This window comes from Nyctibius grandis, chromosome 27, assembly GCF_013368605.1.
Source record: "Nyctibius grandis isolate bNycGra1 chromosome 27, bNycGra1.pri, whole genome shotgun sequence".
Lineage (NCBI taxonomy): Eukaryota > Metazoa > Chordata > Aves > Nyctibiiformes > Nyctibiidae > Nyctibius > Nyctibius grandis.
The window spans coordinates 5,060,934-5,087,963 of record NC_090684.1 but is presented as its reverse complement, the minus strand read 5'-3'; the positions used below and the strand labels follow the sequence as shown (position 1 = coordinate 5,087,963).

Sequence of the window (27,030 nt, the reverse complement as noted above, 5' to 3'; positions counted from 1 at the left end):
CGCCAGGGGGCGCCGCGCCGCCTCTCCCGTTCCTCCCGGCGCCGCCGCTCCGGCCTCATTTGCCCGGCGGGTGCGCGCTGACGTCAGCACGCGCTGACGTCACGGCCGGGCCGCCCCTGGCGCCGAGCGCGGCGGCCGCAGTCTCCGCTGCAGCGCGCTGGGAGCCGGCGGTACCGGAGCCTCCGCCGCGGCACCGGCCGGGCCCAGCCGAGCCGAGCCGAGCCGAACCGGAGCGTTCCCGCCTGCCCCGCCTCGCCCGGTACCGCGGGCGGCAGCGGCCTGCCCCGCCGCCTCCCCCTTCTCCTCAGGATGTCGGTGCCGGAGCCCGCGGGCGGCGAGGAGGTGAAGCAGGCCAAGGAGGTGGAGGACGCCGAGAAATATTCCTTCATGGCCACCGTCACCAAGGCCCCCAAGAAGGTACCGGTACCGGTGGCGGCCGGCTCGGTTCCGGGGGTGTAGCCCCCGGTTTGGGGGGGCGGCCCTGGACCAGCTCTGGGAAGCGCAGCCCCACGGATGGGGGGGGGGAGATGGTGGGGAAGCGGGAACTGGTCCAGTTTGGGGGGTGACTGGGAAGGGGGGGCTGTCCCCATTCAGTGGAGGAGAGGGGACCAGTACCGGGCTCGGAGGGGACCGGTACCGGCACTGGTGAGGCGGGGCTGGCCTGGCCTGGGGGCGGCTGGTAACGAGCGTCCGGGGGTGGAGGTGCCCGACGGGGGATGCTGGCCCAGTTTGGGGGGGAATGGGGAGGGACTGGGTACTGGGGAGAGAGGGGTGTGTACTGGGGTACAGCCCTGGCCCAGCTGGGGGTGAGGGGGTGCTGGGGGGGGCTGGTGCCAGCGGGGGGCAGATGGGGCTCGGGTCGGGGGGGCTGGGGCCAGGCCTGGTCCAGCTGTGGCCAGGGGGAAGCTGGGGAGCAGAGCGGGGGGCTTGGCTGGGGCATTGGGGTGCCTGGGGGACAGGGTGACCCTGGGCGAGGGGACAGGCAGGTAAGGTCGGGGGAGCGGGTCTGGGGTCCCTGTGCGTCAGGACCACGGTGGGTGCTGTGTGCGTGGAGGTGACAGCGCTCGGCAGTGGGGACAGAGGAGGGGGACCCGTTAAATAGGACGAGCTGGCAGGAGCGACCTGGAGCTCCTGCTGTAGGTCACTCTGAAGGGCGGCAGGAGGCAATTCGGGGCGTTGAACTCTTCTTGGGGCGAGGGCTCTGTTGGAGATGTGCGTGGGAGCACGTTTGGCCTTGGGGAAGACGCTGCCAGAGCAGCCCCCAGCACTGAGCTCTCCCGAGTCACCTCTTCACCCTTTCATCCTTGAAGGCCTTCTCGCAGGAGCTCCTGAGATCTCCCGGTGCTGCTCCCCGCCGCCCGTGATGCTTGGGTAACCCTCATGGGGTGTACGGGTGGCACTGCGGGTGGGCAAGCACTGGCCGTGCTGCCGTGGCAGGGTGCGGAACCTCCGCTAACCGGCTTTTAGATGGGTGAGTGCGTGCAGACCGGTGCTCCCACCTTGGTGCAGACCCGTCGGGCTCGGTAACGTGCTGCTGAAGTCTCGGTCCTGCCAGCAAGGTGGGTTTGTGCTCTGAGCGCTGCGTGGGTCCAGGCAGCTGCGGCCAGAGCTCCTCGCCGTGCTGAACGTCGCGTTCCCCTCGGGGCCGCAGCTGCCTGCCTCCGCGCTGGAAGCAAAGGCGGAGCAGTCGCAGTGAATGCGAATGTCTCCTTCTCTGGGAGAACATCTCTCTTGCCTGCTCCGGTCAGTGGGGGGGTTAGGGCAGCGTCCGACCCTTGTGGAGGGGCTGCTGGCAGGCAGTGCTGTTTGAGGCATCTCTCCTCGCCCGGGCTCACGGGGAGCAGGGGTCTGGAGGCTCTCCCTGCGCCCTGGCCCTGTTTATCCGGGCTGTGGACGTAGCCTGGAGGAAGGAGCAGAGGAATGCGGAGCTGGGATCTGCCTCTTCCAGCAGTGGCTCAGCTCAGGGATTGTTTTTACCTTTTCATTAGCATCGTCTTCCTCAGAGCTGGGGAGTTAACGTGCGAGCCTGCGGCCAGCTGATACGGGAGGGGAGAGGGAACTACTAATCCTGGCATATCCCATGGGGCCAAAATGTGTGTCGTAAAAGGAAATGCAGTGTATGTGTAGGGGGGAATCGATCCAGCGTCCTCAGAGGCAAAGTTTGCTCCTGTCTCGGCGGGCACGGGATGTTTTATCACCTTGAATTTGCTGCCGTACGCACAGTGTGAGGAGCCACGGTCAGGCTTGGTGGCTGCTGCAGCCGTTCCTGGCTGGGTGATGATGTTAAAGGTGCCCAGAGCGACACGCGACATTTGAGGCTGATCAAACATCAGCAGCCAGCGCGATCTTGGGGAGCGTGTGATCTGAGGTCAAGGAACAAAATGCTTTGGGCTACCGTTTTCCTTGCCTGGCTAGTTACTGCGAGTAGCGCTCGGTAATAACGGAGGCGTTGGCAGAAGGATGAAAAGCCGAGGAAGGGAGAATTGCCTTCCTGAGATAAGATGCTGAGTGCCCCCGGCTCAGATGCCTTCGAAGCAGGATCGCAATTAAGCCATTAAACCGCCTGTTTCAACGCAAGTCTAAGTGACTTTTGTGCTCGCTGCCCCTGGAGCCCTTGGCGTGGTCAGAGGCCAGCAAAGAAGATGATTGAGAGAGATGATTTCCCAGCATCAAGGTGGGGGAGATGGTGGCCCGCTGCTGAAGCAGCTCCTCCTCTGGGTTTTTAGGCTCCTTGAACTTTGCCGCTGCGGTTGGAGATGGGGAAGGTGGGAACGTGGCCAAGCTTAGCGCAGGCTCCGGCTCCTCCGTGTGACCCGCCACTGAACAGCTTTTCAAAGAGGAGCCTCAACTTGTGCTGGCGCTGGGGGAAAGTGCCAGTGTGCAGCGGAAGAGCTGCTGGGAGCTCGCCAGCGTCCCGTGCCCAGCTCGGACCTGGGGGAGCATCTCGCATGTAGCTGGAGGCACGTCGTGCCCCGCGGGTGCCGAAAAGACGTCGGCGTCCTCCTTGCCGTTGGCATCGGGGGCACCCGGAGCGAGCCCGAGCTGCGCAGCCAGCCTGGGGGATCGCTGACGTCTTTTATTTCCTCTCTTGTCAGCAACTTGTTTAAGGTGAAAAAGTGAAACAGCAGGAGGTAAGAGATTAAGAGATTAAATATGATCAATTCTGGATTTAAGTAGGAACCGGCGCGGTCGAGGTGAACGGAGCTGTAAGCTCTGGGCAGAAATGGGGTGGTTTTTCCCCAAGAGCTGGGGTTGCCCGGCTCTGCCCAAGCTCCTTTTTCACTGCAGTTTATGGGAAACGGGGCTGTCAGCAAAATAACGCCAGCGTTGGTCAGAGCGAGGCGGTTCTTTGGCGGGGAGGGGTTTAGAGGCAGAGGTGAGCGATGCTGAGCTTTCCGCTTTCTCCAGTGCGTGCCTTGATGTTGCTGCGGGGGGAGATTTGGAAACGCTCGAGGCTCGTGTCTTGCCCGGGTTAGGTGGATACGGGTGTGGGGATGAAGGGAGAGCTCAGGGTTGTGCTCTTCCAGATCCCCGTGTGCCATCACCGCTGCGTCTGGGCTCTTTGAGACCGTAGGTGCCCTTGACATCCACGTCAGCCGGTCAGCGGAGCCTTAAACTCCCGGCTGAGCCGAGCTGTAGGTGCCTTAGCGTGGGAAGGACGCGGTGCCGTGCTTGTGGCAAAGCGGGGGGGCTCGGCGCGTGCTGTCCCTGTCTGTCACTTCACCCGATCCCCGCTGCGTGGGGATGGCCGTCCGGTGGGCTCCTGGGTGCCGGCAGACAGACAGACGGACGCTCTGCAGACAGATCTGCTTACTCATGCAGCACGCCCGGAACGCGACACGGGCTCGAGCCTCGCGTTTGCTCTCGGGGAGGGGAGCTCCGCGGCCCCTCCGCGCCGAGCCCAGGGCGGTGTGTTGGGGTTGGTGCCGTGCCCCTGCGGATGCCGGCGGGATCCCGCGGCGGGGAAGGCTGATGCCCGGCGCTGCGGCTTTGCAGGGGTAGCGAGCCGGAGCTGGGGGTGGCAGGAGAGGGGGACGGAGCCCGTGAGGAGCTGCCGTCCCCTGGGGAGGGCTGGATGCCTTCTCCAGAGCATCCTTTCTGCTGCTGCTTCTTGCTGGTGCCTGCAGAGCCGCTCTCCCGCTGCCCGAGCGGTGTCTGACCTTGCTGCAGTCTGCTGCTGCCCTGCCCTGCGCACGGCCCCTTCCCAGAGCCGGGTTTTCTGCCCCGTTTTCCTCAGTCCCGAGTCATCTCGGGTCCCTGCAGCTCTGCCAGGCTGGGTGCTAATAAACCACCTTCCCCTTCGGTCTGTCAGTGGGACGAGACTGCCCTTGTTTGTACTGACAGAGCTCCTGGAGTCACTCGTTTTTCCTCTTTCTTTAATTTAATCCCTTAGACTGGCTGCTCATAAATCCTCCTCTGCCTTTGTGTGCCTGTCCAGGGCAGTGGCCACCACCTCCTCTCCTGGTTGTTTAGCCAGACGTCGTACACTCGACTGTCTTTGCTTCCTTGCCCAAATCCTCTGTTCTTTTGCTTTCTCTCTCGCTTCTCCCTGTGTTTTTTTCCTTCTCCTAACGAGCTGCCTGGGCTGGGATGAGTTTAAGGGCTCATCCTACTCTGTATGGACCACTTGGGATGGGTCTGGCCTTCCTTGGGGTGCAGGAAAACCCTGATAAGTGAACACGTTGCTGGGGTTAGATGGTCCCAGGCTGAGCTGGTCATACCCTGACCCGTGGTGGGAGCAAACCACGAGGGTGTTTTGAATGGAGATGATGTGCTGGGAGCACGCAGGTCACTGGTGGTGCTGTATTAAATGATATAATCATAATTATTTCTGTTATAAGTCGCTCCTGGGGCCTTCCCATCACTTTGGCTTTTTGGAGGGTCCAGAGGGGAGGCTTGTCCTTCTCACCCAGCACTGCTGCAAGGCCCTGAAGATGCTTAATTGAGTTATGGAAATGGAGAGCAGGAAGAAAGGAGATTTTCGGGGTCTGACAGACACAAGCCATCTTCAAAACAACGTGCCAGGGCCTGTGGCTTTTGCTTCTCCGTTCTCCTCCTCCTGCAGTACTACAAGGTAGGCTGGGTTTCCACTCTGTTCTGGCCTTTGGAGGTGGGAAAGGAGCTGGATATTCATTCTCTGCAGTCTTCAGAAGCATCTCATGTCGTTTTTTGATGGTGTGGGCATGGGGGCCACCCATCTGAGCAGCACTGGTTCTCCTGCGAGCCCCTCTGTGCTTGCTGGGAGCCTCCTTCCCACATGAGCAGCCGGGTCTGGAGCGTGGGAAGTCTGCTGATGGCAGAAGCGCCGTGTTTTCTTTAGGCCTTTCCCAAAATGCAAGATTATCTTCTGCTAGCGACCAGCCTACCACAACACTTTTCTTTGGGACCTGAACAGTTTTCACAGTGCTTTCCAGCCCGTGCAAATGTTGGAGCTGTGCTCCCTGCTAGAGGTTGAGGGTGGTTTTTTTTGCTCTGGAAACCAGCTCCAAGGCCAGGTTGGAGTTGATCCTTTGGGGTAACCAACCGTCTCAATGCAGGGCTTTGCAGGTGAGGACTCTGTCCGTGTTGTTCCTCCAAGGAGCCAGCGAGCGCCTTGTCCCGGGTGTTTGAGCAGGGGAAGGTGTGGGACTCGCAGCGCTCAGCTGAAGAGATTTGCTCGTGCCTGGCTGCGTCTTTTATCGTCAGCGGTTTCCTGCGGGCGACGCTCGCGTTTGCAGAGGGCTTGTTGCGTTTCCTGCTGAGCCCTTTGATCAGGGCTGGCTTATCTGGGGGTTCTGACTCACCTTCACTCAGCAGATGGTGGTGACGTTTGAGGTGACTGTCCCAGGGCCTGCCGCTGGGACACCGTGGAGCCGCGGGTGCAAAGGACCTCGTGCTAACGCTTCTGCAGAGCGTGACCCCGCTCTTTCTCAATGGGACCGTGGGTTGGATTGGTGCGGGGCTGGGGGCTGCTGGAGGAGGGTCGGGGAGTCCTACCAAGGAGGAGCATCTTGTTCCCATCTCAGCAGGGTACGCTGGAGCCCCTTAGCAGAGCCCTGGGGTCTTGGCCACCCTCAGCAGCGCCTGAACCTGGTCTGCACCGTACCCCTCTGGCCTTGGGCTAAGCATCATCTCAGCAATGCTTCCCCGGCGTGGTGAACCCTCGGCAGGGCACGGCATGGGGAACAGGCGCTCTGGGGCATCTTGGTTGATGGTCCAAAGAGAAAACTGCCACTGGGGATGTTTTTTGAGCGGCCGATCTCGCCCCGTGGGCTCCCTGCCTCTGAGAAAGCGGGATGCGGAAGCTGGGGCTATTCATGTCTTTAGGAGGTTGCCCCGGTTGCCCTGTCACATTGGGCTGCTTGAACTGTGAATTTTAATTACACTTCAGGATCAATACGGTGGCCTTGGTAACGAGCTTATTACTGCTGCAGAATCTGTTTACTTCAGGTTGGTGACAGCCAAAGAACTTAGGTGGCCGAGGACATGATGTTCCAGCTCGTCAAACAGGCTGCATTGTAATTCGGGTGAGGCTCCGGCGGGCCCTCGGAGGTGGGTACAGCTTCCCCTTGGCTGCCTCCTGTGGACCTGGGGTTCGCTGGCAGGACCCGTCCGTGCCTGGCAGAGGAGCCGCCTTAATTCAGGAGCCGCGATTTGGGTGGGGGTTGTGGGAGCCTGGTTTATCTACAAGGCGTTGGGCGTAGGGACTAGCTCCTTCCAGGGAGAGAGGAGGTTGGCAGCCTGGAAAGGAGGTTCCTCGGGGCTTCGCCTTGCCGAAATTCATGTTTTGGTTTCCTCCTTCCAGATGGCCTGGGGTGAGGTTCAACGTGCCTCTGCTGTTTTCTGTCTCTCCTCCTCTCGCCTCCCCGCAGGGACCCCCGAATATCGCACATTCTTGCGCCGTGGGGAGAGGCCTGCGTCCAACCTGGGCATGTTTTGGAGCGAGAACATCTGGCCGATCCCTGTTGACCTTGGAGCCGTCGGCCTCTTGCAGGCAGCGCAGCCTGCGTCTCCCTACATTAACCAACCCCTTCTCCAAATATTCTCCGAGCTCACCATCCCCGCCAGGACGTCGCTTCTTCTCCCTCCTGCCCCGTGTAAAAGAAAGAGACTTAATTGAATCAACCCTGTTTGCAGGAAAGGGTCAGCTTTGCTCCGACGTGAGGAGTCGGTGTCCGGGAGGGTGGTGGTTGTCCATCCTGGTAGTGATTCCTCTGAGTCCTGAGCAGCGAACAGCCTAAGCTGAAGCCTGGGGTTTCTCTCCTGCCTTACCTCTAACCAAATGCATCCAAATCAAAGTCTTTTTCCAGGGCTGAAAATAGAATATGTTGGTAAATGAGAAATGGGCAGCTCTAGATGGTGGACTTGTGGAAATAACCACTGCGAGGGGCTTTTGGGGGTCACCCAGGGCAGGGGGGGATGTATTTCCAATTCCCGATGGCACAGCTGTGTTTCCTGACTCTCGGGGGTGTGTTGCAAACGGGCTGCTCCTGTTTTGGTGCTGATCCCGCCGGGCATTTTCCCTTAGAGCTGTGGCACAGGGATGGAGGGTCTTCTAAGCGTAGCTGAGGGTACCTGGAGCCTCACCTGCGTGGTGTTAGCTCTTGAAATGCTGTGATTCTTGGGAGAAAAGGAGGCAGGTGGGGTACCTGGGGTGCTGGGTAGACTGATTCCTCCCCAAAAACACGGGGGCTGCTGTAGTATTACGGAGGAGAGGTTTGGGGGTTGCCATTTGTTTTTTTGGGGGCTAACCCTCACTTCAGACCCATGTGGTGGAGCTGAACGAGCCCTCTGACAGCACTTCCAAGCATTCCCTTGGTGTTATACAGCTGTGCTTGCAGAGAAGTCTTCTAATTAATTAAAAAAACGATGCTATCAAGATGATTCCCTATCAGCTGTGACGCACAAACACATTTCCATGGGCTTCCAGCTCCGAAGCAGCCAGCCGTCCCCTTTGAGGCCGTCAGCCCTCGGTTTGCCCCATAAGCTGCTGCAAATGATTTAACCCACAGTCCTGCCCGTGCGATGCTCCCAGCAAGGTACCTCCAATTAATACCAATTATCTTATTGCCCAAACACTTGATGTGCTGCAGGCACACGGCTGGGTGGGCACCACAGGTGGATCCGTAGGTGAGAAGTCTGGGGTGTCTTGGAAGCGATGCTGGTCCGGGGTGGCCGTGCTGGCTCCGTGACAACAGTGACCTCCCCCAGGTTAACCTTAAGGCTCCCAGGTATCTCCTTTTGCTGTTCCTGCTGCCAAGGAGGTGATAGCCCTCGGCGTTAAAGCCAGGAGCAAGCCTTTGCCTCGATTCCTGGAGTCCAAGGACTGGGTGCCTTATCTGCTGGTGCACCTTTGACCTCGAGGCGTTTATAAGGCAGGAGTTATTCCCAGTTACTATTTAACAGCTGGGCACTCAAAATCACATTTATTTCATTAAATCCCGCCTTCTGTTTATTTTTCCTTTAACAAGCATTTATAGTGATTCCCACGATGACTGAAATCTTGTGGTGGTTTCCAGCCTTTGGAATGGGCCCATTTCTTTCCTGGTGTTTCTTCTTCTCTGCTGAGCTTTGGGATTCATGTGAAAGTCCTTAATTCTTCTCTTCTACTCACGGAAACTTGTTTGATATTTTTTTTCCCCCAACCAGCCCTTCTCTGCCAGTGAAGGATGGAGGCTGGTATCAGGGCTTGGCCGGTTTACCTTGCCAGGACCTCAGTACCTTTTATTTCCTTGTCGGGAACGGCGTGAAGGTTTCCAGGCAGAGATCTGGCTGCGGTTCCTGCTCAGGGTGTCGACGGGGAGAGTGCCAGGCAGGTCTCTGCCTCTCTGGGGAGAAAATCCTGCCCTGTGAACCCTCTGGGAGCCAGAGGTACAGAGCCAGGTGGCACTGAATTCAGCACTGATGGTGCTTCAATCCGCAGAGCAGCACCCTCAGAGCGCTATGAGGTTTCTTCTAAAGGTTTGGGTTGAGGGAAACCACCAGGAAAAAGTCCTCCTGTTGCAAAGGCCACACCTGCAGCAGAAGCAGGTCCTGTTCCTCCATATAACTTCTCTAGCCGGGGCTGTGTCACTTCTAGCTCTCCCCAGGGCCCTTGGTGCTCTGCCAGTGGGTGTGGAGGAGCAGAAGATGCCCAACTGCTGACCCGCTCCTCCAGCATCCCTGCAGCACGGTGGGGCTGAAGCCGTGGCTGTTGCTAATGCCAACCCCCCTGCTACGCCCGGCCTCGTGCTCGGGCTGGGGTGTCTTTTGCTGCTGAGCTGATGTGAACTGGAAATCCGCTTGTGCTGTGAGCTTGGCCGCAGCCTCGTGTGAGTTTGTGCAGCCGCTTGTCACCTAGGTGTGTGCTGGCTCGCTCGGCCCGAGCTTGGAGGTGGTAAAACGGGGTGGTTTATGAATCACGTAGCCAAATCCACCTCAAAACCCTCCCCTTGCTAGTGGTTTGGGGGTGAGTATCATGAATGGTCAGGGTGGGAGCCTTGCTGGTCCCCATGTTCCATCCCCCTGCTCCGAGTGCCTGCTTTTTCCTTTCCTTCAATCCTTATGGGATGCTGTGGTCCAGAAATACCCCTCCAGGGCTGGGTAACCTCACAGGAGAAGGAACCTTAAATACATCCATGTCTGCTTTGCTGATTTCCACCCCAAAAATACACGTGTCCTGTCGGGTTGTGGCGCAGGAGCTGTGTCCCTGCTGCGTGCCGGAGGGCTGGGGGCTGCGGTGGGTTCCCTGTCCCTCGTCTAGATGCTGTCCTGTGGGAACAGGGACCAGGGGCTTGGCTCTCCCAGCCTGGAAGCAGGGCAGAGGGGCTCTGAGGACAACGGCAGCCAAGTCCTCTAAACAAACCAAGCGCCCTGGCACGGCCGCGCTCGCCGGTTCCCCCGGCTGCGGTGGGACTGCCGCCAGCCCCGGGGCCAGCGCAGGGGAGAGCCGCTGGGAACCTGCGGCGAGCGGGCTTGGGGTGGCTTCAGCCCCTCGTCCCAAGGGAGACAAACGTGGCAGGAGGCTGTGGGTGGCTTCGGGGAGGGCTCTTTTCTCCTGGTCACGAAGCGTGGGGTCCCCTCTGAAACCTGGGTGGTTGGGCAGGAGCAGAGCCCAGAAGAGTGCTGTCCCTTCTCCAGGGAGGTGGCACAAGTAAACCTGCTGCTCGGCTTCTTTTTGACCTAAGAGTAGAAGAGAAGCTTCATGCTGGTTATTTTATTTTATTTTTTTTCTTCTGCTGATGTGTGGCTGAAGAGACCTCAGCCCCCGGGGTGCCCCTTCCCTCCCTCACTGCTGCGTTGGCTGAACGTGACGACTCGCTTCTGCAAATAAATGGATTAAAACAACTTGTCCTTTAAAAACGCCCGAACTCATCAGCGTGGCAGGACCCAGCTCCTCGTGAGAAACCAGGGGCAGCTACCTGGGAGGCGACAGTCCTTCTGCAGATAACGAATCCTCGGCGTTTGGAGCCTGGGTGTTTGAAGGTGTCCATCTCCAGGTCTGCAAAACTCAGCCCTGGTACAAGCTGCTGATCACGTCTCGTGTGCCAGCGGGGCTGGTGAGGAGGACGAGCGCTGGTTTGAGCTGTAAAGCGTTTCTAGTCTGGCTGAATTTCCGGGAATGACAAAGAAATGATGAACTTAAAAGACAGGGCACGTCAGGGCTGCCTCAGCAGCGTGGGCAGCCGGCGGTGCCCTCCCAGCCGCTGCCGGAGAGTTTTTGTTTGGGAGAGAAGATTAAATGAGGGGAACTGGCTGCCCTGAATAGTCCTGATCTCTGCTGCCGGCTTTCTGCAGTCAAAGGAGAGGTCCCAGGACCCTGGATCCTTCCAGGCTTTCTCCTGGGAGGGCAGAAGTGGGAGACAGAGGCTTTGCTCGCTTTCCAGGCGGTTGTGTTGCTGCGAGAACGTTTTCTGCTCTGATCTTGCTGCTTTCTCCCTGGGCGATTGCGCTGTGTCCTCATGTCCACAGACGTGGTGGAGGAAACTTAGGAGGCTGGAGGGTTTTAGGTGCTTCACGGCTTCCTTCTTATCTTGGGTGACGTGCAGAGCCTGCTCTTGTGCCCCCCCTCCAGTTATTCCAGGACAGAAGTGGCTGTTAAGGCACTTTTTTTATACCACTGTGGATGTGCTGCCGTTCACGTTGTCCCTAATGAAAAATAATAATGAAAAAAGGGTTGCTAAGGCAAAGCTGGTGGTGGTACGATGGGTTTGTGTCCTTTCCCCCGTGGAGCCTGCGCCTCGGTGAAGCGGGTCAGCGTGCGGCCCCGGGGATGGCTGTGAGTTGGTGGATGCTTTCCAAATCCTCCTCCTTCCGCAACCTGCTCCGCTGCTGTCCCCTGAGGCCGCACGGGATGCAATCAGGGATGCACAGCGTGGTGAAGGAGCTTGAGCATCCTCTCTGGAGCCGTTCTGGGCATGGAAAGAGGTTTAAGATTAAAAGTGGTGTCGTCTTGTGTGAGAGGGATGTGCCTGGCTCATCTGTGCCCGAGGTAAATCCAGCTGGATTTACAAAGTCTTCCGCAGCTCAGCGGTTGGAGGGGAACTGCTCTTACTCAGTAAGCTCAAAAAGCTGCTCTCTAGCCTGATTGCTGGGGAAAAAAACGCAGGATAACCATGGAGGATGGCACACCCAGCAGTCACGAGCTGCTGGTTCGTTTAGGTGGTAGGAGTCCAGAGCTGGAATCTGTTTGCCCTTCCTGTGTTGTAATAATTAAACAAACGAGGCTGTACGTGCTGCTGGGTTCGGAACTGCCCGGCCAACGTGCCCACGTGTGGGCAGGTACCTTCTTACGTAGGGAGAAGCTCGTTGAAGCTAATTGTTTAACTTCCCGGTGGTTTTGGGATGCGTCAGGCAAACAAGGTGGTTGGTGGTGGAGTCACCATCTCTGGAGGTGTTTAAGAAAAGCCTGGACATGGCACTTAGTGCCCTGGTCTAGTTGCCGTGGTGGTGTCAGGGCAATGGTTGGACTCGATGAGCCCAGAGTGCTCTTCCAACCTGGTTGATTCTGTGTTCGCCTTGTGAGAGCCCAGGGGGTCCCTGGCACCTCATTTGACCCTTTTGGGGCTGCGATGCTGTATGAGCAAGGCCGATGTTCCCGCACCTCCTGCCCAGCCAGAGCCAGTGCCTGGAGGGGTGGTTTGAGCTGCAAACGTTGTTGGGAAGAGTCGGACCCGCCTGGGAATGGGCACGGTCACGCCGGGTTTCGCAAGGGGAGAAAATGTACTTGTGGCTTGGCAGGTGTGGGGGGGAGCAGGCAGCGTGCGGCGTCGCTTTGGAAAACTTGGCAGGAGATGGCGGATCCTGGTGTTTTCCTACAGGGCATCTCCCCAAAAAATAAACCCTGCTGTACCAAGCAAGGAGCTGCCCATTCGGCACAGGACCCCGGCCCCATCTCCTCTTGTAAGGGGGCAGCGATGCTGGAAAACACCCTGACGCTGTTTCTGTGCAGAGAAATCGGTGCTGTGTTGTTTTGCCTCCTCGGTCATGAATTAACGGGATGACAAAATATTTTCCTTGCTCTAAAACCCTCGTGCTCCACCCGGTTGGAAAAGCCGCTTCCAGCAGGATGGAGTTTGGGATGCGATTCACTGTTGTGCTCTCCGCAGCTGGATGGTCCCGATCCCAGTCCACTCTCTGGGGGGGGGGAGAGGATCCCAGTCCCCTCTCGCCGCAGCCGACTCGGCTGCAGCCCCCGGCCAGGGGATGCCGTTCGTTCAAATTCCCATGGCAAAGCTGAGGGATTACGAGATTTTCTCCGTTGCCTTAATGCAGCTGGAGAGCCTGGCACGTGTAGGATAACACAGCCGATGGTCCTGCGCGTCGCCGCTCGGCTCCGGCGCTTTGCCCGACCACGGCACCCGCCATCCTCCTTCATCTTCTTCTCGGCTGGTTGCCGGACACCGCGTTAATTTGCGGGGCTTGGAGGGGGTTTGATGTGTGAATGGTTTGTTCGATTTGGAAGCTGCTTGCGATGTTTGATGGTAATTTTAGACAGGGCAGATTTCGCTAAGCTGCGGAGTTCAGATGAGCTCTGGTACAGCCAGGGCGGGGATTACTGTGGTTAATTCAGCACTTGGTTTCTTTAGCCGTGATTTCTTTTTTCCCCCCCCTTGGATTCAACCCCCACATCTCTAGAACTGCTCTTTCCCCTAAAAAGTGGGACTGTGCCTTGGAGCTGGCTCAACACCCACAGCCGGTCCCCCGAAGGGTGTGACGGTGTCCGATAGATCTCAGGTGGAGGAGCCCTCCATCCCCACCCTCTCCTTCCCATCACATCCCAAATGAGCTTTGCTCCACCAGACCATCCACACAGCACGTTTCACTGCAGGGAAGTGCCCTGGCCCGGGGCTTCCATGTCCTGGGTGCTGTAAGCAAGGGCAGACACCCACCTGCGCCCTGTGCTGGGGCAGCAAACCCTGGGTTTATCTGTTTGGGTTTTTTTCCCTCCTGGATTCACCTCTTCCCTGGAAACCTTTCCCTGAGATGGAGAAAATTCCTCAGCTAACACTTCAAGCTGTTCTAATGGCAGCAGCTGTTTTGTGGGGCATGTTTACACCCTCTGGTTTGATGAGGTGGGCACAAAGGGGTGGAAATATTGGTGTTGTGAAATTGCTGATATTTCCCCCTTGCCGGCCCAGAAATGCCCATGAGCAATCCGCCAGCACGGAGGTGGCACAAGCCGTTCTCAGGCTGTCTGAGGAAGATTGATCCAAGCGACAGACCTTGAACAAATTCCAGCAATATCATTCCTTGGCTGGGACACCGCTGTGCCTGCCAGCTCCGGCCCTACGCCCCGAGGACGCTACTGCTACCTGCCCGGTGTTGCTTGCTGGAAGTGCTTCTGCACCCTTATCTCTCGGTGCCAGCTCTCCCAGCAGTGCTGTAGGTTACGATGCCCTCCAGTTCCTCCCTCTGCACCAAACGAGACCTAAACCAGTTGTAAAACCAAACCCACAGACTCCGTTTAGTGTTCCCATTCCTTCCACTAATGCATATTCATGCAGTTTGCGTCAGAATCTGCTGGGAAGTCCAGTCTGGGAAGCAGATACCGGGCTGTAACGTATCCAGTCTGGAGGAGCTGCCTAAAAACCTTTGAGCAACAGCACCCACAAAAATGCCTGGGTGTGGTGATGGACTTGCTCTGGTGCTAGTCTGTTCCCAGAGGGGATGCTGGAGTCACCTTCATCACCCCACGTGTCCTCCCTTGGACTGAGCAGGGGGTTTCACATCCCTGTTTCCCCTCCTGAGCAGAACACCAACGCTGCTCTTGGCCCATCAGCTGGATTTATCCGGGAACCACGGCTCCATTTTACAGCCCAAATAGCCATACTGGTGCTGCAGACACCCCAGACTCAAACTATGCAGATTCTTCCTTTCTGGGCTGGATCATCTCAATTAAATAGTTTCATTCTTCTCCCCCTTAAAGGCTGTTTCCCGCATCAAAGCTTTTGGGGAGCTTTTGGGATGGTTGTGGCATGGAAAACCCCTCCTTGAGGCCGCTGTGGCCTGCCTCTTTCCATCAGCTTGATTTCTTCAGGACTTTTCTCGAGGTCTCCTGGGTCTGTGTGGATGCTTTGTTAATCCCACTCCCTGCCACGATGTCTCATCCCTGTTAAGTGGCAAAATTAAATCCTGCGGCGACGCGATCAGAGGGAAGAGGCCGCGCTGGGGCTCTTTTGTCAGGGTCTCCTGCCTGGCAGCGTGCCGGGGAGGGAGGCATCAGACTGGATTCGCTGGCGCTTTTCCTAATTCCCTTTCATCCCCGTTGTCTTTCTCTTGCAGAAGCAGCAGTGAGGCTTTTTGCTGGCTGGTCACAGGGGGATGAGTGCAGCAGCTGAGCACTTTGGGGCTATTTTTCCCTTCCTTTCAACCCAACGCACTTAAATTTGATGAGGTGGTAGGTGCCGGAGCCTTGAGTTGCCTCTGGCCGAGAGAGAAAGGAGGGGCGGCTGTTTTAGGGCTTCTCTTACAATGGAAACATCTGTAAGGCAGAGGAGACTGAAAGGCGATGCAACGTCAACTACTTTTTTGTTGAAACGTTCTCTCTTGCTGAGGTTTTTTTTTCCCCTTGCTTTTAGTGTTGATTCTGGAAGGATGGGCCGTGTTTTTAACCTGCGGGATGCTCTGCTCCTGGGGAAGAGCCTGGAAGCTCCAGGGATCTGAGTTTCTGCTGGGAACACCCCAGCTTTTTTGCTGCTGCGCTTTTGGGCAGAAATCAGTCGGGAGCGGTTGGGGTTGGAGCGAGGGCTCTGCCTGCACAGGGCTTTTCTGGAGGGCTGCGGGGTATTTGTGATGTACAGTTGTCTGACTTCCTCAGAGGAGCCTCAGGGGGTCAGAGATGGGCTAAAGGGGATGTTTCAAGCCTTGCTGGTTGCCTTTTTTTTTTAATCTTTAGGTATTAGGAGTAAAATCTGCTTTAACCTGGTGACAGAGATGATCAGGCAGAGGAAGGGGTTCAATTTTTGGCCTCTGTAGCCACAGATCTGGTCCTTGGTGGATTTGGTGATGCTCTTTTCTGTGACTGCAGCAGCCAGGGTGGACTGAAGGGAGCCACAGGCCTGTATAGCCTGGAGAGATGATGTGCCCTAAGGAGCACCTGCTGATTTAGCACTTCTATTTCTTTGCCCTTTCCAGCAAATCCAATTTGCAGATGACATGCAGGAGTTCACCAAGTTCCCAACCAAGACGGGCCGTCGGTCCTTGTCCCGCTCCATCTCGCAGTCTTCCACCGACAGCTACAGCTCCGGTAGGTGCTGGGCTCCTTGTCCCGTGCCCGGTCCTCTCCCAAGTCCAGCGTTGGTGCCGCTGTGAACGCGCTGCTCACACCGCGTGTCGGGGTGCTCCATGCTGCTCTGTTGTATTTGGATGTGGAGGGGATAATTCCAGGGGTTCCTGGAGCTCAGGCGTTGATTACCAGTTAGTTCTGGGTTGTTTTAGGGAGCAAAAGTGCAAAATTCCTTCTGGACATTGACTTTCCTTATGAGACTTGTAGTTTGAGCCATGAGCGCGTGTGTGAAAGCTGGGACGCGAAACGGAGCAGGAACTTGAAGGGTAGGAGGTCCTGGGGTAACCTACATTCCTCTCCTGGCTTTAGCTGCCTCCTACACGGACAGCTCAGATGATGAGGTGTCCCCCCGAGAGAAACAACAAACCAACTCCAAAGGCAGCAGCAATTTCTGTGTGAAGAACATCAAGCAGGCAGAGTTTGGGCGCCGGGAGATTGAGATCGCTGAACAAGGTAAAAGCAGAGCGTGGGGTTCGTGGGGCTTGCGGAGACCAGGAGCTGAGCCATGGCCATTCCCACAGCTCATGCTACAGCCTCGGGTACCCTGACTTTTCCCCCCGAATCAACAGATGATGTGGGGAAGAGCTGGATGCGACAGCAGACATTTATAGTGCATCCATTTTCTAATGACAGCAGGGCTCTCGCAGGGTTTAATGTTCTGGTGGCTTTGGATGAGAAACCTCAATGAGCAAGGATCTTGCAATGCCTTCAGAGCCCTGAAAACTGACAGTCCCAACCTCTTCCCCTGGGGCTTGTGGGAAGCTGAGTTGCCATTTCCAGTGGGGTGATTGGGTAACTTTGCTTTCGGGCTCCTTTGACACACATGCTGCCAAAGCCTCGGGAGGGGAAGATAATCCAGGCCCACTTAGAGCAGCTCTTCTGAGACGTGGCAGCACTGTTCCCATCTTTAGGTGCTTCTCATTGACACTGTTCTGCTGCAGGGCTGGTGGCTGCCCTTAGCTGGGGCACATCAGGTGCCTTCCTTGGGCAATGCCTGTCCCAGACTTCTCTCATTATGTGATCAAGTGACAAATGACACGGGTGTTTTGGTCACATTTTGGACAGACCCACCAGCCCAGGGATGAGGAGTTTTCTCCCCAGCTGTGTAACGACTATAGCAAAAACTGTGGGGCTGGATGTAGCCTGGGAGACCCCAGAAAGGGGAGCAGGTCTAGCAGAGAGGGGCCTCTCTGGACTAAGCCATCATTAAACCCCCTCTCTTCCTCTTGCAGACATGTCTGCTCTGATTTCACTCAGGAAACGAGCTCAAGGGGAGAAGCCTTTGGCTGGAGCTAAAATTGTGGGCTGTACCCACATTACAGCCCAGACTGCGGTGAGTGGCTGCTTATTTGGGCCATCTGGGGTAGCAGAGACTGTTTTTTTTCCCCCGGGGAAGAAAGTCTCTTAAGTTTCCTGGTATTGGGCAATTGGAGGAGGCACCTTCACTTTTCTGGAACCATGTTGGAGAGGTTCTGCCGCCCACATTTCCCCAGGGCGACGTTTGCTGGAGCCGATCTCTGCTCGGTTCCTCGCTGCCTGTTGCACAAGGCTGTGCCCAGGGCCCTGTGCCGTGCTGGCGTGCTCGTGCCCATCACCGCTGCCCTGGGCCTGCCGCTCACCCTGCTGTCTCGCAGGTGCTGATCGAGACGCTGTGCGCGCTGGGAGCGCAGTGCCGCTGGTCTGCCTGTAACATCTACTCCACCCAGAACGAAGTGGCGGCTGCCTTGGCAGAAGCTGGTGAGTACAGCTGAGCCCTTCCACCCCCTCCTGGCTCTGCAGCCTTGTCCCAGCCGGCCAGTTTAAGGACTGGTTTGGACCACATATCTTTTAGAGAGGGATAAACAGGTCTGATCCCGTTGTGGGCTGCGGTTTGAGCTCTGTGTGGCCCCTTGGCCCTCCTGTCCGTGAGTTGGCCAAGCAGGAGAGAGCTCTGCCAAACTCAGCAGATGCCAAGGATGCTCCTCTTCTTCTAGGTGTTGCCGTGTTTGCCTGGAAGGGGGAGTCGGAGGATGACTTCTGGTGGTGCATTGACCGCTGTGTTAACGTAGATGGCTGGCAGGCCAACATGGTAATGAGCCTTCTTCCAGCCCTTCCTCATCCTCCGTGGAGTGGTCACTGGGTGCTCCTCACCCTTCCCTCCCTGGGGCTGTTCCTGGGAGCCTGCTGGGGCTGCCTGGGCATCTGCTGGCGTTGCAAAGGCCTCTGGGCCCCCGTTAAAGGGAGGGTCCTGGAGCAGCTGGAGCTGGGGTTGGGGACCACTGTGGGGGTTGTGGGAGCTGCAGAGACAGTGTCCTGAGTTAGTACAGCCTGGTGCCATGGGGGCATCTCCTCCTGGAGCTGCCAACCAGTAGAGAAGCCACGGGACCTCTTTCCCCCCAGGGTCAGCGCTATGGGAGCTGCCCCAACCGCTCCTCTCTCGACACAGATCCCATCCACCCTCTCCCAAAGAGAGAGGGGTCTCTGCAGGGGACCTTTCCCTTGCTGAAAGCAGATGACGCCTCTCCCTGCCTTGCTGCATGGTCCGTGATCACTAATGATGCGATAGCATGTGTCAGTGAGCCGTGACAGCTCCCGCAGCCTTTCCTCTCGACTGTTTGCTTTCAGGGCATGAATGTTGTGGCGTCCTTCTGATCTCAGCCTGTTTAGTTAGTGCTGCCTGTGGTCACGTTTCCAGGCTGCAGAGCAATAGCAGGGGCAGAAAACCCTGTTAGGATCCATCAGCTCCACGCAGCGGGTAATAAATCCTCTACGTTTTGGAGGAGACCCCGAGTTGTTGGCAACTAGGGGAACCCGGGAGTCCTGGCCCCCAGACCTCTGCCCAAACAGCCCTCCATCAGTGCCTGAAGATGTTCTCCATCTCTTTTTCCCCATCCTGTCCCCAGCGAGTGCTTTTCCCAGTGGAAGGCCTGACTGCTCCATGATCTTCCTTGCCTGTTCTCTCTAGATCCTGGATGACGGTGGGGACCTGACCCATTGGGTTTATAAGAAATACCCCAACGTATTCAAGAAGATCCGAGGGATTGTGGAGGAGAGCGTGACCGGTGTGCACAGGTAGGAGGTTTGGGAAGGCTGATCTGGAGATCTCCTCTTGGGTTGCTGCTCTCTGCTCTGACATGCCTCTGTCCTCTCCCAGGCTGTACCAGCTCTCCAAGGCCGGGAAGCTGTGTGTCCCAGCCATGAACGTGAACGACTCCGTTACCAAACAGAAATTTGACAACCTGTATTGCTGTCGGGAATCCATCCTGGATGGGTGAGTCCAACCTTCCTCCCCGTCCCTGCTTTAACTCTCACACTGGTGGACGTGGCTCTGTCTCCTCTCGAGCAGGGGTCGGGCTCTTTGCTGCTTTGCCCTTGCTGTGTGTTTGCAGGACCTGGTTGTGGGGGCTCTCGCAGCGGAGCGCTGCCCTGTGCCGTCAGCGGTGTGCGCTTGACTAATCCCAACACAGGTCTCTCTCTGTCCCCCAGCCTGAAGAGGACCACGGATGTGATGTTTGGAGGGAAGCAAGTGGTGGTTTGTGGTTATGGGGAGGTGAGTTTTTGTAAGCTGTAAGTCAGCCTCCCCCAAGCCATCCTTCCCCTGAGCTCAGTGTCCTGCCTCTTCCCCATGCAAAGACCACATGCCCTTGATATAGGAGTAGATCAAACCTGGTAAGTGATTACCAGGGAAATCTTGCTAGAACCTGCTGAGAGGCTGGAGAACAAGCATCAGATTTCCCAGTTTGCCTGCAGATTAGCTGAGCTGCAAATAAGACAGTTGCTGGGAACACTGGCCTGAATTATAACTACCCAAGGGTGCTCCCATCTGCTGTCCCTGGACTGAGTTCAGCATCCAGCCTGGCTGTCACCGAGCCTGTGACAGAGGAGGTGGAGGAGCAGGCTGCATCTCGCTGGTGGATAATGTTCTGGCAGAGGGGAATCGTATCACGAACTTGTAAATGGTTCTGCCCTGGGAAGAGCATGGAGCCGGGAGCTGACACCTTCCCTCCATCTGTGAGCTGTCTGCGTGGGTGTTTATCTTCCCGCGCTGCGAAGGGCCTGGCAGTAGCTGCAAATGCTCTTCCCAGCAGGAACACTCTTACTAATTTATTTAGACACCAGTGGAGCCCAGCTCTGCTCGACCAAGAGGCTGTGCTGGCTCTCGCCCAGGCGCTCTGGACTGGCCTCTGCATCTCCAGCCATGAGTTGTGCTGGGAGTTGTAGTCTCTGGGGCCTGTCCTGAGTTTTACTGGACTTCTTCAGAACAAGGGAGTCCTTCCAACCTCACTGGTTTCCCCTTTGGATGTGGGTTGGAGTCCCAGTTTGCTCTGCCTGGCTGTTTTCAGTAGACCTGAGGTCAGAGCTGGTTGATAAGTGAGGGTGTCTCGGGAGGTGTTTCTTGCCTGGCAGCATTTTGCTGGTCAGAAAAGGGGGCTGAGCATGGGTACATGCAGATTAGCCCGGTGTTAGTGTGGGCACGTGGTGTGGAGAGCCGGACTTCAGTTTAATTTTGTAGTGAGGAGAGGGATGGAGTCAGAGACGCTGTTACAGGAGCTCTACTCTGCCCCACGCTGATGTGGGGAGCGTGGGACGGAGGATTTGTCCCCCCAGTCAGTGCAGGACAGCTCTGAATGAATGCCAAAGAAATCCTTTGCTTTAAAGGCAAGCAGGGGAAGTGCAGCTTGTCCAGACTGGCTTTAATGTCCTCTTGGAGAAGAGCTCAGAAGGGCTCCTGCGGCGCTGGGGGCTGTGCAGGCTGCGAGAGTGTTGGTTTTGCAAAGCCTCCTGCCTGCTGGTGGCCGTGCTGGAGGGCTGGTGGCCTTGGACGGGGAGCTGGGCTTGCAGCAGAAGTGCCACTTGCCTGGTACATCGCTGAGCTGCTCCTGGCATCAGGCAGGTGGCCGGGACGAGCATCTCGGGCTGTTTTAGGGAAGGGGTTGTAGCGCCGGGCACGTCCCATGTTCAGCTTCATGCTGATGCTTTGCCTCGGCAGGTCGGCAAGGGATGCTGCGCCGCCCTGAAAGCCCTGGGAGCGATTGTCTACGTCACGGAGATCGACCCCATCTGCGCTCTCCAAGCTTGGTAAGATGTTACATGCTGCTTGTGAGCATCTCTTCGTCTGCTCTCTGGCTTCCTTTAAACCCTGACAGAGACTGAAACAGAGCCAGGAGGATCTGTGGCTCGTCTTGGAGAATATTCATTGTGTTGGGGTGTGATGGGGAAGGACTGGGGCAGCTTCGAGAGCTGTGGGGTACCAGGCGGTAGGCACCTGCACCAGCTGGCTTGGGAAGGCTGCTCGAGGTTTGTGCAGGGCTGGCTGGATGCTCCCCACGTCCCCGGGCTCCTCTAGCATTTGTGAGAGCAGGTTGGACGCCGTAGCCTTTGCAAAACCCTTCCTCTTGCATCTGGTGTCCCCGGGGGTGTGGAAGGATAGCCTGGCTGCTGCGTGAGCAGTTCAGAGCTGCTGCAGCAATACAGCCCTGAGATCCCTCCTGGCCTGGGGCGGAGAGGGAACAGGCTTCTCCTCCTCATCGTGGTCCCTCTCCCCGTTTTTTGCCAGCATGGATGGATTTCGGGTGGTGAAGCTGAGTGAAGTAATCCGTCAGGTGGATGTCGTCATCACCTGCACAGGTAGGGATGGAGGAGGTCGTGGGTGAGCCTTGGAGCAGGCTGAGAAGCAGCAGTCGTTCCTGAATGGGTGTCTCAAGGGCTCTGGGGGAGCTGGGGATGGAGGACGCTTCACTGCCACGTGCTGCTCATTTTACAAGAGCAATAGCTGCGCTCTGGCAAGAGCTTTTCCTCCTACACCCCCCCAGTCTGCTATTTGGCCGCAGTCCCTGGGAGGAGGGACATCACAGCCATGTGTCCCAAGGGTATTTTGGGGTCTCCTAGAGCCTGGTTAATTTATGGGACCAAAGATCAGCACTTGACCCATGTGTTTCTCTGTTGTCACAGCCAGGAGGGCTCTTGTCCTGGTGGAAGTTCATGTGACGTTGCCCCAAGCTGAGCTTCTCTGACTCAAGGAGAAATCAAGCGGGTTTATATTTCCACTGCCTTGGGTTCATCTGTGCCCTCTCTGCCTGCAGGAAACAAGAACGTCGTGACCAGAGAACACCTGGATCGGATGAAGAACAGCTGCATCGTGTGCAACATGGGCCACTCCAACACTGAGATCGATGTGGTGAGTCTGCCCGCAGCCCCGACGGCTGCGGCCGCCCCGCCGTCCTCCCGCTGTGACTCCAACCTCTTCCTCCTGCTCTTGCAGACCAGCCTCCGGACCCCGGAGCTGACCTGGGAGCGAGTCCGCTCCCAAGTGGACCACGTCATCTGGCCGGATGGGAAGCGGGTGGTGCTGCTGGCCGAGGTGTGCTGGGAGCTGTGCCGTGACGTTCCTTTGGGTCTCTATCAGGAAACCACTGCGTGCCAGAGCTTGTCACAGAGGTTTAACGAGGTGGAAAAGTGCTGGGACACTTCATACCTAGGAGTTCTTTCGAGCTGGGAGCCGTCCCTATCAGCCCAACACTGTCTACCTCTGGTTTTGACAGGGTTCCCCACACAGCAAACAGGCTGGGTGTCTCCTCTTCCCACTTGAGCTCTCCTGGCAGTAGGAGGGACTGACTCTTTCTAGGGACCACAAAATTCCTCTGCCTTACAGCTCAGGGTTAGGGTGGAAACTGAGGCGTAGGGTGGAAACTGAGGCAGAGTTTGAATGCTCTGGTCACATAGGTGGCCCTTGAATCACCGTGCTGTGGTTGCCCCCTGCCTCAGGGAAGGGGGTGGAGGTGAATCCTGTCTCGAGACTCGATTCGGTTTGGCTTTGGGGGCGAGTTCAGCTCTCTGCAAGCTCCTTCTGCTCTCTCCTAGGGCCGTCTTCTCAACCTGAGCTGCTCCACGGTTCCCACCTTCGTTCTCTCCATCACGGCCACCACTCAGGTCCGTACGCTGCGGGGCTGGGACGTGAGGGGTGGAGGATGCTCAGCTTACTGCTTTGGTCACAGCTGGGAGAGAGCTTTTAAGTGAGCCAGGCTTCATGGCAGAGCTCCTGCTGTGCTGGAAGCCACTGGAGAACTCCCCTAGCCCAGGTTTAAGCTGACCTCAAAGCAAGGCTTTGTTTTGTCTTTGGACTTTTTGATTTCTACACCCCTGGGGTGAGTTTTGGGGATCTGGAGGTCAGTGGTTAAAATGCTCCCCAGCATCAGAGTCGGCTCAGCTGGGCGGACACGGCTCGTGTCTTGCCCTGTTTGTCGTGACTCCAACTTTCCAAAGAAAATGATGATTAAATTTAGCTCCGCTCCGCGAGCCGCAGTCGGTGCTGGCCCCGACTGAGCCCTCGGTCAGCGAGCGATGGGAGAAACCCACGGAGGGAGAAACCGACGGCCGGGGCTGCGCTGGTGGGGGGGGACAGCCACGCTCACCGTGGGGAATTTCTTTATCCTCGTTGGTCCAAACCGACGGGGACCGGGGCTGTGTTTGGGCCCTGGCTCCCAGCTGCGTGAACCAGCGCTCGGGGGAGATGCGGGTTTATTTCTGCTGAAGGAGCGGCTGTGGTTTTTGGAGCGATGCCTCCAGCTTTAAAACGAGCAATCCCTTCGTTTCCGCTGTAGGGTTTAAAGAGAATTAGAGCTGCTCCCCTCTCCTCCATCCCCCTGTTCTGGTTTTCCCCCGGGGCGTTAAGCCCAGATGCTGCCAACAAGCTGGGTGGCACCTCACCTCCCACCTCTCTGGTCCTCCCCCAGTGGCGGTGGGATTGTGGAGCCCCAGAGAGGGGGGTACCCTTCGGTGGGAGCCTTTCCTCAAGGCATTTTGGAAATGCCCCCCCCACCTCAGGCTCCCAAATCCTTATCTCTGCTGCCGAGAGCTTTGTGCCCTTGCGGGTGTTCAGCGCTGCCCGGCTTGGTGGCCGTCCCTGACTGTCCCTGGGCTGTCCCCTGTCCCCTCTGCAGGCTCTGGCTCTGATTGAGCTCTACAACGCTCCCGAGGGCCGTTACAAACAGGACGTGTACCTGCTGCCGAAGAAAATGGGTGAGTGAAGGGAACCCCGAGGGACTTATCCCCCGGGCTGCTGCGGGCCGGCAGTTTTGGGTGTAAGGAGAGACTCAAACCTGGGCTGGAAGAAACTTCCAGAGAGAGAACGAGTTCAGGGGAGCCATCAGCGGCCTTAAAATACATGCAGGTTGTTCGATTTATTTTCCTTAATGTTCTGCAGCGTGGCAGGTGTCCCTTGTCCTGCAGCTTTCTTGCTCGGAGGCTTTGCATGCCTTTTGGTGCACATCCAGCCCTGCTCAGCACCAGGGCTTGGGTTCAGCTCTGCTGTAGGCTTTACCTGACGGTGAATCCATGGTGCTAGATAGCAAGGGCTGTCTAACTAGACCCAGCGTGGTGCCCCAGCCCTTTTTTGTGCCATATGATGAGTCCATACATCATCTCCCCAGCACAGAATCACAGAATCAGGTTGGAAGAGCCTTCTGGGATCATCGAGTCCAACCATTGCCCTGACACCACCATGGCAACTAGACCAGGGCACTAAGTGCAGTGTAGCAGGGGACACGCACCCCCGAGCCCCTCTTTCCTCTTCCCCCTTCCCAGACGAGTACGTCGCCAGCTTGCATCTGCCTTCGTTCGATGCCCACCTGACAGAACTGACGGACGATCAGGCGAAATACCTGGGACTCAACAAAAACGGGCCTTTTAAACCCAATTACTACAGGTCAGTGCCAGCCAGGGCAGGGTGCTGCTGTCTTCTCCACCCAGTGGGTGCTGGTTGGGGGCATCTCCTTGCACCGGGACAGCATCAGCTCCCAGGAGCTGTGTCCCCAAGCACCCACGGCCTCACTGTCCCCCTCCCTTCTCTTCCAGATACTGACGGACCATACCCATGAAGGACCAGACCACACAAGGCAACATTAGAGAGATTATTTTTAAAGATCATTTTTATTTTGGTTTACTTTTTTTTTTAACCCAACAGAGAAACCTGTTTTTACATTTATCAGCGTGATTTTAAGGTCACTCTTTTTTTTTCTTTTCTCCCCTCTCCGTTTCACCCTTTTCCGTGATCACATCTCTGCTCTTGGCAGACAACCTGGGATTCGCTTCTTGCTTTCATGTGGCTGAAGCCGCTGGTGGCTCCCAGCCCTGGCTTAGGAGAGGGTTTCCCTTTCCTCACTTGCCCAGGGCAGTTCATTCCCGCAGCGATGTGATGGTTTTTGGTTTTTTCTTTTTTTTTTTGTCTTCACCTTTCCAGCCCGCGTTAGTCTCGGCCGGGATCCCTGCAGCTACGGAGATGCTGTTCTACCTTATCTTAACGTTTCTTTCTTTGTGTGGATTATCTGCAACTTCTAAATTGCCTTAAAGAGCCCAGTTTTAGCTGCTAGATCAATGCTCCTAGCGCTGCTTGGGAGCAGAGTGGCGCCTGCTGGCCACCTCGCGAATAGGTGACTGTCCCCAAGCCCGGCCGAGGTCCCTGCGCGGAGGTGGCCCGGGTTTGGTGGCCGCTGGCCCAGGTTTACTGGCCGGCTGGGTACAGGGGAGTTCACTGTTTCAGGGTGCTAATCTGAATTTGGACAGGGGTCACTTACCCAGCATTATCCTCATCTCTCCTAGGTTTTTATGTTTCTTTTTTAGCCAAACTGCACCTTAATTGAGTTAAAACCATTTTTTTTTTCTTGTTTGGTTGGTTTTTCCTCTTTTTGATCCTTAAAGAGATATTTTAAAGGGGAGGGAAGCGTGAGAGATGTGGCTGGCTGCATCCGAGCAGCCCCATCTCCCACTGAGAAGCGCGGGGTGGTTTTAAAGAGTGTCTGGGGTTGTTTTTTTTTTTTTTGTGGGGCATTTCACTTTTTGTTTTGAGACGGACGCAGAGATGAGCCTTCCCTGTACCCCAGCCCCTGTGCAAAGCCCTCGGCTCCCCATCGCTGCCCTGGCCCTCGAGCTGGGCTTTCCCAGCCGGCTTCCCTGCCCTCCCGCAGCGCGTTTCAGCCGCTCTCATCGCCTCGTTCATCCCCTTCCCGCATCCTCACCCGTGACACGTTTCTCTTTTTCCATCTCTTGCAGCTTGTCCCAGGACAGGGGAAGCTCCTTGCAACCCAGTGAGGTTTCTCTTGTTTTTTTTTTTATCCTCTTTTCTTCCCCCAGCCAAGGCCAGAGCACGGAGGGAAGGAGGATCCCCGCTGCCTGCATCTCCCGGTACATGGATAATGGAGATGCTGTGGTACCCGTGACCGGGGCTGCTCCTTCACCTCCAGCCACCCCGTCCCGCAGACTGGGGGTGCCTTTTTAGTGCTGCCTGGCTGGGTGCCTCCCTGGGGCTTTGCAGGGTCGGGGGTGCCGCCGCTTCCCCGGGGGGTGCAAAGCTCCTTCGTGGGGCTGGGAGGAAGATGGGCTTTGATCACCTTCCTCTTTCCCTTCCGCCTCCTTGTCCTTTGACTATTCCTCTTTCTCACCCTGCCCTGTCTCCTCCTGGACTGTCGCTGGGTCGCTCTCTTTCCCCACAGATTTTGGGGATCGCCTGCCTCGCAGGGACCCCTCCACCATCCCTTAAACTTCACGGGGGACTCATGGCTGGCTCAGTGAGCCAGGATGGGCGTCTGTGGGGAAGGAGCGAGAGCATCTCCCCTTCCCCATGGGGGGACCCCTGCACTTGGGGGGTCACAGTCCCCCCCTTTCCCATCCCCGTTAGGGTCAAACCTCGGCGTAAGGGCTCCATCTCTGTATAAGCCATGTCACGGGGTGGGGGGAGCCCGGGGATGGCGGTGGCAGCGTCGGGCCGGGAGGGAGAGGTTTATTTTGTATATGAATGATTTTTAATGAATGCAATATTAATCCTTGCAGATGAGCAATAAATCATTAAAGTCTAATTAAACTATTAGGAAAAATGAAGCGCTTTGGCCTGTGGGCAGTTTATTTGGAAGAGCGAGCGAATGCAATCCCTTGGGGACCCCAAGTTCTGGCTGAGCCCAGGGCCTGGGCTGGGATCTGCCTTTGGCCACCTCAAGATGCGACCAGGACCCCTGATTTGGGGTCTGACCCCTTCCAAGCCCCTTTGGGCCCTTTCAGTTGGCGTTTAAACCCTATTGCATCCCTCTGTCAGGGTCTGGCTCTCCTCTGAGCCCCATCAGGCCCCATCTCTTTGAGGTCTGAGCCTCCCAAGCCCCTTGGTTTGAAGATTCACTCGTTTCAGGCCCCTCAGTTTGGGGCCCAGCAGCCCTGTCCCTTCCTGCCACTCCCAACATGGCGGCCTCGGCCGGCCGGGCCCCGCCTGCCCGTGCCGCGGGAGGGCGGAAGTGCCGCTCCCAACATGGCTGACGCCAGCG

At 57.1% G+C, this 27,030-nt stretch overlaps 1 protein-coding gene across 2 annotated transcripts; it reads left to right on the top strand.

The window, feature by feature from the left end:
* Positions 1-199: 199 nt before the first annotated feature.
* Positions 200-26,596, top strand: AHCYL1 (adenosylhomocysteinase like 1). Of its 2 annotated transcripts, XM_068419105.1 has the most exons (17): positions 200-417; positions 15,595-15,706; positions 16,055-16,198; positions 16,978-17,078; positions 17,380-17,482; positions 17,719-17,813; positions 18,690-18,796; positions 18,879-18,995; positions 19,211-19,274; positions 20,715-20,803; positions 21,282-21,352; positions 21,808-21,902; positions 21,987-22,085; positions 22,586-22,654; positions 23,665-23,743; positions 24,308-24,428; positions 24,578-26,596. In XM_068419105.1, exons 1-17 carry the CDS (start codon positions 310-312, stop codon positions 24,582-24,584), a joined length of 1,581 nt encoding a protein of 526 aa, XP_068275206.1. In that variant the 5' UTR covers positions 200-309; the 3' UTR covers positions 24,585-26,596. The 2 variants fall into 2 exon arrangements, with proteins under 2 accessions (XP_068275206.1, XP_068275207.1); XM_068419106.1 differs by lacking the exons at positions 24,308-24,428; positions 24,578-26,596 and adding an exon at positions 24,154-24,301.
* The last annotated feature ends 434 nt before the right edge of the window (positions 26,597-27,030 follow it).